The sequence below is a fragment of the Mytilus edulis genome, chromosome 2, assembly GCF_963676685.1.
Source record: "Mytilus edulis chromosome 2, xbMytEdul2.2, whole genome shotgun sequence".
NCBI lineage: Eukaryota > Metazoa > Mollusca > Bivalvia > Mytilida > Mytilidae > Mytilus > Mytilus edulis.
This window is the reverse complement of record NC_092345.1, coordinates 346725-359698: the sequence shown is the minus strand read 5'-3', so window position 1 is coordinate 359698 and position 12974 is coordinate 346725. Positions and strand designations below refer to the sequence as shown.

The 12974-nt window shown below is 32.6% G+C and overlaps 2 protein-coding genes across 2 annotated transcripts; both read right to left on the bottom strand.

Annotated features, from left to right (window-relative positions):
- LOC139511172 (uncharacterized) lies at positions 1-4889 on the bottom strand. Its single transcript, XM_071297749.1, has 3 exons — positions 4633-4889; positions 3132-3174; positions 1-460 (listed from the first exon to the last, which is right to left on the bottom strand). Exons 1-3 carry the CDS (start codon positions 4858-4860, stop codon positions 279-281), a joined length of 453 nt encoding a protein of 150 aa, XP_071153850.1. The 5' UTR covers positions 4861-4889; the 3' UTR covers positions 1-278.
- Positions 4890-5948: 1059 nt separating this feature from the next.
- LOC139511171 (uncharacterized) lies at positions 5949-9941 on the bottom strand. Its single transcript, XM_071297748.1, has 2 exons — positions 9864-9941; positions 5949-7902 (listed from the first exon to the last, which is right to left on the bottom strand). The coding sequence occupies exon 2, from the start codon at positions 7873-7875 to the stop codon at positions 6778-6780; it is 1098 nt and encodes a 365-aa protein (XP_071153849.1). The 5' UTR covers positions 7876-7902; positions 9864-9941; the 3' UTR covers positions 5949-6777.
- Positions 9942-12974: the final 3033 nt, after the last annotated feature.

Here is a 12974-nt window from a genome sequence, read left to right as displayed (position 1 = left end):
TTTTTAAATTCTATACAATCATGTTTTTTAATTGAAAATATATCAGTAGGAAGTTTTTAGCTGATGAGATAACCTGAAAAATATGTGTGCATTCCACCAGTAGCTATTTCTACCGACCCATTGGCCTGTGTTACTTGTATCCAAATCTCGTCGCCAGCCTCAAGGTTAGTGAGAATAGATTCTGTTTCTTTTATCCATGGATAGCCGGTGTCGAGGTTGTCAAAAAATAAGTATCCAATGGGATTTCCATTTTTCATCATATTAAGATGGGTACTTGTTTAAGCACCTAAATGCGCTGTGCATCCATAGGAGAAGTGATATAATCCTCGATATGGAGCTATAAATGTCCCATGCGAACTATGGTAGCCATTTCCATCATTCAAATATAAGTTGTCATACACAATATGACGTCCTGAAGTCGGATGAAGATAGGTTCCTGTTAATTCAGCCATGAATGCCACTGTTAAACAAAACAAAAACAACATTATAATCAACATACTTTGTTCACACATCGTTGTTAATATAATGGAACTTGATGCGACTGTCATACAAGTGAGAGGTTTAGCTACTAAAAAAACAGGTTTAGTCCATCATTTCCTAAAAAAGAAAATGCCTGTACCAGTCAGGAATATGACAGGTGTTTGAGCTATTGATTTTGTCATTTGATTAGGGACTTTCCTTTTTGAATTTTCCTTGGGAGTTCATTTTTTTTGGGGGGTAATTTTACTTTATACTAATGAATCGACGCATCTACAACTTTATTTTAATGTTTCGTGTAAGTTTTCGTAAATTATTCGAAATGATTTATTCTAAACTCTTTGAACTATTATAGCCAATTTTGCTTGCAGGGATTAAATAAAAATTACATTACACCGTAATATAATATTTAAGCAATATTATTTACATCTATCTTTTGTTTGAAAGACGTATAAAGCAGTATACCAACTTATGTAAGTATCAAATCGAAAGATAGAAAGATAATGACCATGGCTATGGCAATTGACCATGCTCTCCATCTTGTCGACTTTCGTATAATCCAATCATCTCTCATACAGCTGCTGACCACAGAGGATAACGTTATATCTAATATTACCCGAGCAAACTGTAACGGACATATACGTTGGACGAACAGACAAGATAAATCAAAAGCCCCACTTAATCAGTTGGGATATAATGAACTATTCAGCGCTTGAACTTAGTCTGAAATTGGCACTGCTGGTGGAGTTTTATTCCCCGAGGGTGTTACTAGTCCAATTGTCAGCACTTCTGTGTTGACATGAATTATCATTGATATAATCATAATTATAAATTAACTGTTAACAAAAACTTGAATTTTTGAAATACTAAGGCTTTTATACCTCAGGAATATATTATCTTAGCTGTATTTGGCAAAACGTTTAGAAATGTTTCGTCCTGAATGCTCTTCAACTTCGCACTTTATTTGGTCTTTTAAACATTTTTTTATTTGAGCGTCACTGATGAATCTTTTGTAGACAAAACGCGGGTCTGGCGTAAATACAAAAATTTCAATTCTGGTATCTATGATGAGTTTATTTGATCTTAACATCATTTGACAAATCTGGACAATACATTTTTCATTCATTTAGTTTTTATACATATTTAGTACTGTTAAGACAACTCGTTTGCAGCTAATTAATAAATGTTCAGTACCTTTTCATACAATTCCACATGATATTGATTTGTACAGTAAGATAGGAACTATTAAGCAGTCTGAATATAGATTGAAATGATCTAAACTGACTGAACAATCAAGTGTATGCACCGTATTGAATTTACCATAATTGATATGTTTAAGTCTTTTAAGGGATGTTCAGATTAATATTTATTAACCAGTGGTATCTATCAAAATAGAGTGAGTAAACTTATTTCACATTTTGTAATGTCGGGGCCTTTTATCGCTTGCTTTACAGTATGGGTTTTGCTTTTTTGTTGAAATGCGTACGACGATCTTCATGCTAACATCAACATCTTTTCATTCCTTGTGGGTAGTTGTCTAAATGGCAATAACGCAACATCTCCTATGTTGTATTGAAATAAAAGATGCAAAGGGTAGTAAGTAAGGTATGTTTCATATCTATAGACATACGACTAGGTATTGATTCCCAGTCGGATGTAAACAAAAGAGCCAATTTGATATTTCCAGTTGTGAACTGCACATGTATATTTTCATGTACAACAATTTCTATAAGCACCTGCAAAGTGTTTTTATCCCAGATGAGACGATATTCTAGAATTTATGTTTCCTATCGAGATTTATTTTTATAAAGTGCTGCTGCTTAAAAATGTTCGCTTACTAGTATACATATAAAACAAAAACACTATTGCACTGATGGATCTTAGTGGTAAAACAAGATGTAATGTTCGGTCTCTACCATATTTTGGTGTGTTAACAAGGAAATCAGCTATGGCATAAAATAAACTGTAATAGAATGATATTTGTATTTCAGATTATTTATTTGTCTAAATGTCTCGCATATCCGTTAACCAATAAAAATCCCAAACCGCACAGAAAGCCATAACAGTTCCCAACATAACAAAATGTAAAAAAAATTCAAACGAAAACACTAAAGGTCAGATGTTTGTAAAAAAAACTAAAACAATTGAGATAGAAATATGATATACAGCAACACACATAAGTTTTTCTTTATTATGTTAAGACATCCTGTTTAAAAGTAATGTCATTTATGACATATAAATGAATACAACTATCCACTGGAGTTCAAATGAAGTAAGCATCTACAGGCAAACGTACAAACCTTCATTTTATGTGCACACCATCAGTTTGATTCTGTCTGTCGTTTTCTGGTCTGCCTTTTCGTTTTTACGGGACAGTATTGTTTTCTGGTCTGCCTTTTCGTTTTTACGGGACAGTATTGTTTTCTGGTCTGCCTTTTCGTTTTTACGGGACAGTGTTGTTTCACTTGATATATTTTAATTGCATCCTTGCTATTCCCTTACTGATGTCTTAAATGCTTGTCATTAGACGTATTCGTTGCTCTAACTAATACATTGCATATACACTACATGTCAGAGTGTTTTTGCTATTATTAATACATTGTATATACACTACATGTCATAGTGTTTTAAGAAACATTGTTTACTTTACCCACCTTTTCTCTTCAGACTGGATATTTCAGCAGTTAGATTTTTAATCTGTTTAAGAAATATCAATATGTTAATGTCTGTTATACCAGACAATAGATGGTATAATAAAAAAAGATATTTATACAGTTACCGATGTTTCGCAAAACCTTGAAGTTTACGCAAACAGCGATACTCAGTATTATCCTTAAGTCTAATAGAAAAAAGAGGCAGAAGAAACCAAAGGGACAATTAGAAATATTTTATTGAAAAGAAATCGACAAGTTCCCTGCAAAAAAGGAAAACGACGGAAAGACAAACAACAGTTTACAAAATATGACATAGAAATCTAAACATTGAACGACACAATCCCTTCCAAACAACGGTGGTGACCTCACGGCATCGCAAAAATCTTTCTTAAGTGTGCATACATCGTACCGCTTATGTTAGAAGAAAGTCGGTGATAAAACATAAATAGATTGTATATGATTTAGTAAGAGGCATCATTTTTGTTAAAAATTAAGTCCTCTTTATACAAAAAAATCTGAGAATGTATTTCATGAAGTCTGTTTCATATGAACAAAAGAGCAAGTCAACAAAAGTGGACCAGAGTTGTATCCATGATAATATGATTAATCTATAAATGTTTTGTAATTGGCAGTAAAAAATAGAGCCAAATGATAAAAGGATATTCAAACTCAATAGTCTAACCCAAACTGACAGTTTCATTGCAAAAAAAGACCAAAACGACCAAAAGAAAAAAAAAACAGTATACAAAATAAAATAGAAAACCCCACTAAAAACTGCGGAAGATATTAGCTGCTCTGGTAGGGTGAACCTGTCCTGCTCAACATGTGACATCCGTCGAGTTGCTCATGTAGTTACAAACTGGTGATAGATAACTTGGCTTATTTGGTAGGTCTCATTCGATTTTATTTGATTTTTGGTGTTTAAACACCGGAGTGCCCTGAGAAAATCACTAGCATTCGATAGGAAAACTTATAATCCTAGTCAATGAAGATTTGAGTCGGGTTTCGAACTCACAACCTCAGTGTTGACTGGCTAGTGATTACAGTAGTAACTACTTAGACAACTCGGCCACCGAGTAAAAATTATTACAAACAGTGGATTCTGCAAAGAAAGCCTATCGGGATAATAAACGAGATAGGACTGTAAGTGCGAGAAAGGACTGTCAATGCGAGAATGGGCTGTCAGTGCGAAAAACGACTGTCAATTCGATAAAGGACTGTCAATGCAAGAAAGGACTGCTAATGCGAGAAAGATGCGGTGCGTTGGGAAAGGGCATTAATTGACATGGTGGCATTTGTCTTTTATGAGGCATCAGATTTAAAAAAAAACCTTTCCGACCAAACGTGATTGCATATTTATAGATCCCCCGTTTTGAAACGTAATCCACTATAGCTGCGTGGTAGCACTGGACGTAAAATTGAAGGACTTTATCCAACAAGGCATTCTCCACATAATGTAGAAAAATCTTGGCGTTTGGATGAAATATTAATATTGTATTACCTCAGTATCCTTTTGGGATAAGAGCGTCTGAATTTGTTGGATCATGCTGTCATATCCAGAGATCTGTGATTTCATGTTCTGGATAGTAAGGTCCATTTGGTGTAAACGTTCTCCATTTACGTCTGTACTGCTGGTTAATATCCGTTCACTTTTACCATCGACGCAGCTATAGAACCAAACAGAAAGCAGAACAAATAGAAATTGTATTTTCCAAAATGCAGATGCCATTGCTTTCGATCACCTATCTGGAATAGTGAACTGTGATTTTGAACTTCACATGATAACCTATTACCCTACATTTTCAATATCGTGCCGTATGATCTTATTGTCTACATAAGGAAATGACTGTACATAGTCGGGAATATGACAGTTGTTTTCCATTCGTTTGATATGTTAGAGCTTTTGATTTTGCCATTCGATAAAGTTTTTTCCAATTTGAAATATCCTAGAAGTTCGGAATTTTTGTTATTTTACTTTTCAATAGTTCGAAACAATCGAGGAAACGAGTACTGGGTTGAGGCTTCGGTATTTAGAAAAGAGGGACGAAAGATGAGGAGCGAAAGATGAAAAAGGGACAGTCTAACTCATAGATAAAAAATATTGACATCATGGCTAAAAAAGACAAAGACAAACAGACAAATAAATGAACACAACATAGAAAACTAAAGACTAAGCAACACAATCCACCAAAAATTGGGGGTGATCTCGTGTTCTCCGGAAAGGTAAGAAGATCCTGCTCCACATGTGGCACCCGTCGTGTTGTTTTATGTTATTACAAACCCGGTAAATAGTCTAATTCGGTAGGTCATATTCGTGAAAAGGGAAGGGGATTGTAGTAACGACACAAGGAACATATCCGATATCATCTGTGAAACGGCTATTCAATATTGAACGGTCACCAAACTTGTGATGGCGTCCGTAAAATTTACGAAGTGATGATTACAACTTCACCATTTTGAACTCTTGATTTGATAGCTTCCTTGTAAGCAGCAACCCTCTCTCAAGGAAATGATGAAATGACATACAAGCCCATAATATCGTATCAATTGGGAGATATATACTCCGTATGCAGGCGCTGCTGGAATATTGCTACATAGAAATAGAAAGTTTACCATTGGGAAGCTGAAATAAATAGTTTTATGCATGACACTGAATAAATAATTAATAAGGAAATCAATTCAAATGATAGACGTTGTAGTATATGTATGTAAAGTTAACAATAAATCTGATTAATGAAAGAAGGGGGTGTGTTTAAATTCTAATTACTTGTACAAATATTCTACAAATAGTCTTTTTTCATTTAAAAAAATAACAACTTGCACACAGCATTTATAGGGAATATACCATCAGTGCACTCGTTAAACATTTCGTTAATTACTGAATTTACAATAATAACAGCTTTTACATGTTCAGTTTGTTAACATAGTATTACGTGTAATAATGAGGATATTAATGTGTTCAATGTATAATTTAGATGCTATGCAAATGAGATTTTTAGGAAAAGAGAGTAAATGTTTTCATTCAGCTGGATTAAAAGTAAGAAATATGATTTATAATTATAACAGATGCTCACTGAAAATATAGATGAACCTTAAATGATGTTTCAGTATTTTTTTCCAAAATAAAAGTATGAACTGTGCATTCAAAGTTGTAATTTCTGATGGTTTTGTAATTAAAGCAATTAAAGAAACTCGATATGAAATATGAAAGGTTAACATATTCTCATTATGATTACAATCTTTAAAATTAAGTCTACTTTTATCTGGTGTGTGTAGTTATTGGTCTTTTATCTGGTGTGTGTAGCTATTGGTCTTTTATCTGGTGTGTGTAGCTATTGTTCTTAAAGACACCCAATAAAGTCTTCTTTTATCTGGTGTGTGTAGCTATTGTTCTTAAAGACATTCAATAAAGAAATCTAATGCATATAATATGCATGAACAAAAATATATACTAGGACTTCTTAAACTAAGCTGTTATATAAGATAAAGAATAGCCTCATGTCAAAACTAGCACAAATATAAAATTTGAATCCTGGTATCTATGAGTTTATTTATCTCCATAGTTTAATTATTAGTACAATATTTCTGCTTTAAGTTATGTGACGCTTATATTTATCAATAACGGATTTACATAATATATTCGATTCTAGTTTATAATGGGTCTTATCGCCTCCGAATAAGATGGAGGGGCCTCGTCCCTTATAATGTCCTCATATTTTGGTGGTCCAATAATTTCCGTTGACTGATAACTAGGATAATTATATATTAAAGGACTGTTAATACTAGGTGATATTTCTCCTGTCAGCTCCGAGGTATCCGGGTCTTTACAACATTTATATATAAGTATGCAAACAAATATTCCGATTAGATAAGGGATAACAAAAAATATTGACAAATAAACCCAAGTCCGACCTTTACAATCAGTCATTATATTATACTGTGCCATAGATCCCGTGTCGTCTAAGTGAACGATAACATACTGAGGTTTTAAGTCCAGGGTGAATTCGCACTGCACAACAGAGGAATACGCATCTCGTGCGGTAGATACATCGTATATTGTCCGGTTTATATGGTATTTTGCTGTTACCCAAACATCCTCTAGAGGGCTTAGGTAAAAGATGAAATAATCATCCGATTCTGAAACATTATATAGAACCTCTACGAAATCAGACGTCCGTAAACACTTCTGTTGGTATACATTAATGGTCTTTTTTATACAACTATCACACGCAAAATTGTTGTCAATATATTCCTTGAGATCGTGCTTTCCTTTAATTATATTCATTTGTATGAAACTATCCGCACACACACCTATATTGATGACGGACCCACGAAGTAAATAGAATGAATGATATTTATAGTCTTCCTGGTGTACATACATTGTCACTTCACTGGTAAAACTCTGTAGAAATGTCTCATTTATCATTGGTTCCGAATCTAAGATATAGGCCGAAAATGAGGATCTAAGATCACCGACACTTGTTATAGTCACACCTTCACAAAATAAGAAAGAAAGGCGATCTTTAATTGAGCGAAAATCTGTAGACGTAAAATGTGTAGTATACGGTCCGAAAAATATAGCTCCAGTAATTATACCAAATGTCAAACATAAAATATTTAAATAAATCATAAATAATCGAATTCGGATAGAACGACGCATCTTTTTAAAGCAAATTGCATATCCCAGTACTGAACATCCTACACAGCAACAGGACGCACAACAGTCATCACAATCATCCTCCATCACAGAATAACTAGACCTAGAAATTTCCTGAAAACAGAGACACATAGAATTCTAGTTTCACTTTTAGAATTGAATACACACCTGTTCAAAAAAGCATTTTATATTTGATACTTTCGTAAACTTGGCGTTCGTAAACAAAAGTATGGTCAATATGTCTAAAAAATGGAGAGGATTTGCAACTTCTCTCAACATTTAGACACATTGAGATTTATTTTTGCTGGCCGAATAATACGAAATGTTGATACTCAGAAAATGCATATACAATATTACGTGATGTGGAACTTACTTTAAATAAAGCTAATACTAACAATGACCACTGTCCTTTCCTCGATCTTGATATCTATATCACTAACAGAAAGCTGAATACTAAAATTTATGATAAAAGAGATGACTTTTCATTTCCTATCGTTAATTATCCATTTTTAGATGGTGACGTTCCCTTGTCACCATCTTACGGTGTTTATGTATCTCAACTTGTACGATTCGCTCGTGTATGTAACAATGTTTTAGATTTTAACGAGAGAAATTTATGTATTACTGAAAAATTATTACACTAGGGTTTTCGATATCACAAACTAGTCAAAACATTTACTAAATTTTATCATCGGCATAAGGACATCATTCGTAAATATAGCTCAACATGCAGACTTCTTATACGTTCAGGTATTTCACATCCAATTTTTTATGGAAATATTCTTTATAAAGCATAAAGGTGTCAGTATTCACCTCAAAAACTAACAAAACCTTTGAATAGACTTATTAAGAAGGGATATAGTTACGATACTGTTGTCAGGTCATTAAAGATTGCATATTTTGGCGTTAATATTGATTCACTTATAGGGTCTTTGCATCGGAACTAAACACATTTATTCAAAAACCAGTTGTTGGCATGACACGGGTTATGTTCTTCTCATATATGTTATGATGGTATGATACTAAACCCCTAACGGGAAGGATTGTGCCTGATGTTCATATGATGAAATCATAATCTTTCAGTCAGTTTAATTGAAGTCTGGAGCTGGCATGTCAGTTAACTGCTAGTAGTCTGTTGTTATTTATGTATTATTGTCATTTTGTTTATTTTCTTTGGTTACATCTTCTGGCATCAGACTCGGACTTCTCTTGGACTGAATTTTAATGTGCGTATTGTTATGCGTTTACTTTTCTACATTGGCTATAGGTATAGGTGGAGGGTTAAGATCTCACAAACATGTTTAACCCCGCCGCATTTTTGCGCCTGTCCCAAGTCAGGAGCCTCTGGCCTTTGTTAGTCTTGTATTATTTGAATTTTAGTTTCTTGTGTACAATTTGGAAATTAGTATGGCGTTCATTATCACTGAACTAGTATATATTTGTTTAGGGGCCAGCTGAAGGACGCCTCCGGGTGCGGGAATTTCTCGCTACATTGAAGACCTGTTAGTGACCTTCTGCTGTTGTTTTTTTTTCCTATGGTCGGGTTGTTGTCTCTTTGGCACACTCCCCATTTCCATTCTCAATTTTATACATTGTAACACGGCAATAAATAATAGTTTGATAATAGCTATAAAATAGTTGAGTTTAAAAAAATAACAGTTCAAAATTAATATTAGCTATAGCTGGTGTTAGAAAATAGCCTGGTATTGGCTTGCTACAACACCAACAACTATACTCAGTTGGTTTTAGTATATGCCAAGTAAAACACTTAAGCTTAAGATGACTAGTTTTGTTACTTGAAGAGTATATAGTAATTTAGGATTTAAAATAAGACCAGTCACCACACAAACAGCTATTATACAGCTATTCTAAAATCTGGCCTTTTTACAAAACATTAAGATATCATATGTGATGGTAGAATGTCAGTGCAGGTTAGCGTTCAAATATATTTTTAGTCGAACCGTTTTTAATATATATTTGTGTTGCATCCCTGTTACCAAAACTATTCCTTGATCGTCTCTGATATTTTTAAATCTAACCTTATTATTTCTACGCGCAATATGTATTTTACTTACACATGTTACATGAATCAGAACATTCCAAACTGTAATGCAACAAAATGATTGTTACATAGACAGACTTTATTACAACATATTTATTATATATAGCGGTCAAGGTATTGTATATTTTATCATATATACGTTATATTTGTTTATTTATTTGTGTATGGCTAACAATTGTTTATCACTTTATAGTAAATGATGAATATATGATAAGCTATAAATCGGTTAAATCATACCCAAATACTAATGTTTATTACGTTAACCTTTTTATAAAAATGGTGGAGAGTTGTCTCATTGGCAATTATACCACATCCTCTTATTTTACTATTTTTAAAAATCATATCCCTAGTTTTGCAGAAAGCATAAACATATAAATTATAGATTAAAGGAATTATCACAAGACTAGACCGCTAACTTGAAGCATATTAATTTGTAATAATGACACCATGCTTTCTTACCATTTATTATTTAATATTCGCTGTCATTGTGCAAAACTCTGAAAACTACTTCGTTTTAAAAGAATCCAGCGTACTAGAATTATAATTATTTAAGGAATGACTGTAAAAATAACATAAAAAATTTGGTGCACACTGAATAACACGCGTAGCGGGTTAATTAACAGTGTGCACCACATTTTTTATGTTATTTCGAATAGACAGAAAAAAATGTTACAGTCATTTCTTATAATTTAATTCTAAATTCCATTTTAAACCGTAGAAAACCATGAAAAAACGTTGATGATGTCACGGTCACATGACTAAATTATGTCTATGGGCTGATGACAAAATAACGTCAACCAATCAGAAGACGCGTTACGTCCAAAATTAAATTATTGAGGGATAAAAAAAAAACTTCCAGACGATAGCGAAAAATAAGTTGAGGTGCTAAATATAGCAGTCAAATTTGACTGTATGATAAACAATTCGCCAAATAATAAGCATCGAACAATATGGACACAAATATGTGATCACTCACAAAAAACAGTTTTTTTCAGTTCACTTAAAATTTGAAATACTGACAGGCAATAATAATAATAATAAAAAAATACTATCTGATTCGTTCCGTGTGAAGAAAATCGTAAATCACAGAGGGCTAACAAAATCATGATAACAAAGCTCTTCCTTTAAATAGTTAAATCCCAACACGTTCGGGAAATATAAGCCAAGTTTTATCAACTGGAGTTTCAAGCTAATACATAATTTCCTGAAAATGATTTGTTTGATATTATTTAGGTTAAGATATTTTGTTTGATATCATTTAGGTTAAGTTGATACAATTATAGAAAAGATTTAAGGTACATGAATAAGTATGTAATACTCGTCACTGGAGTCACACTAACAATTAATAAATTTCATACAATTAATAAAAAATGTAAAACTATTTCACTGAACTTTAATGATATAATCGTGTAGAACATAAAATGATCTTAAATTGTATAAATAAGTCATTAAAGTGATTTTAACGGATATGATCAATATACAAGTAACTATTATATTTAATTCAACTTTGTTTTTTTATCAAAAATGTCGATGAATATCTCATAATTTTCTTTCTATTCTTTAAAATAGTTCTGTCTGAGATACCTGAACAAATGAAAGCTATGTATTTCCATCTATGTATCAAAATTCTGTACATATTTTATGAAAATTTGATTTTGTTTAACATCTATAACTTAAAAATGATATCTACATACCTTAGCAAATATTTTTACCTAATATTAAATATTTACCGAATAAGCATACTTCCGCAATTCGATCTATAAATAACTTTAAAAATCCATAAGTAGAGTGGGGAATTCACTTTAACCTGTATTTTTTCTCATTGGACATTTTTTGAACGGAACAAGCGTTAAGAGAATGAAAGGATTGGTTTCTACAAACCTGCTTGTCGTGTGACAGTTTTGTTTAGATGACTGCTGAGCAAATCTTGCTCATGTGTAAAAATAAAAAAATAAAATAAAATACAGATCCCTGTTTCCAAGCTTCGCTTACAAGGAAGCACACATGATCTGCATTTAAACCACATTGTATTTTTGTAATTTAAGGGAAAGCTACCTGTCAACGATAACTTAGGAAGGATGTATTTAATGCTTAAATTCCTGTATTTATTTGAACTAAGGAAACCATTTACTTTTTCCTGGTTGATAATTTGCGCACTTATTTTGAAGGTAATACACATATGTCTGATTTCGGTAACACTCGACAAAAGCTTTGATAAGGATATATTTATGTCTAACCTGCATTGGTTAGATTTATACCACAATATAACATTACACTAAATTCGATCGTAATAAGTTATGCGTATGTATAAACATGGCTCATAAATTAAAGGGTAAATCCTAGATGACTTTCATTTCAATAGTTTGAACAAGAAAAAATGGTCTTTTTAGAACATGACACATCGTATTATCGACTTGAAACATACCACAGCGTATGGTCGTTTTGTAGCATGGGCCACATTGTATAGTCAATTAGTTAACACATCGTAATATTGATTTGAAGCATGAAAATATCAGATGGTCGATTTTGAACATGAGCCAACATAGTTATGTTAGATTTGTAATATGACTCATTGTATTCTCGATTTGGAATATGACACGTATTGTCTAGTTAGTTTATGGCACATCGTCGAATATGAACATGACACATCGTATTGTCAATTTGGAATATGACACATCATATTACCGATTGAGAGTATGACAGATCGTATTGTCGATTTGGAACATGACACATCATATTATCGATTCATACCAAGATATATATACGAATCGACAATTTCTAGTTCTTCGTTGTTGTAGAAAATTTTGCAATTACGGGTTGCCATCCATTTTTGAATACAACAACTTTCGTTTTGTTAATATTCACTTCTATATTCCATTTATTACAATAAATAAGTAGTTTATCAAGTAGTTCCTGTAGAATTTCAGGAGATTTCCCAAATAATATAGTATCGTCTGCAAATAGTATTAAGTATATCAGAACTTCATTAATATTAACTATGTCAGCTGAAGGACTAATATTCATGTCTTCAATCAAGTCATTTATAAAAAATAAAAACAGTAGAGGAGATAAGGGCTCCCCTTGTTTTACACCAAGAAAATTTTCGAATGAGTCGGACAGTAAA

Bases quoted from the DNA above. Each gene is read 5' to 3' on its own strand.
- LOC139511172 (XM_071297749.1), bottom strand. From the start codon at position 4,860: ATGGCATCTGCATTTTGGAAAATACAATTTCTATTTGTTCTGCTTTCT. The intron at 3,175-4,632 runs GTAATACAATAT...TTTCTTAAACAG, and splicing joins TATCCCAAAAGGATACTGAG to ATTAAAAATCTAACTGCTGA. The intron at 461-3,131 runs GTGGGTAAAGTA...TTTGTTTAACAG, and splicing joins ATCCAGTCTGAAGAGAAAAG to TGGCATTCATGGCTGAATTA.
- LOC139511171 (XM_071297748.1), bottom strand. From the start codon at position 7,875: ATGGAGGATGATTGTGATGACTGTTGTGCGTCCTGTTGCTGTGTAGGA.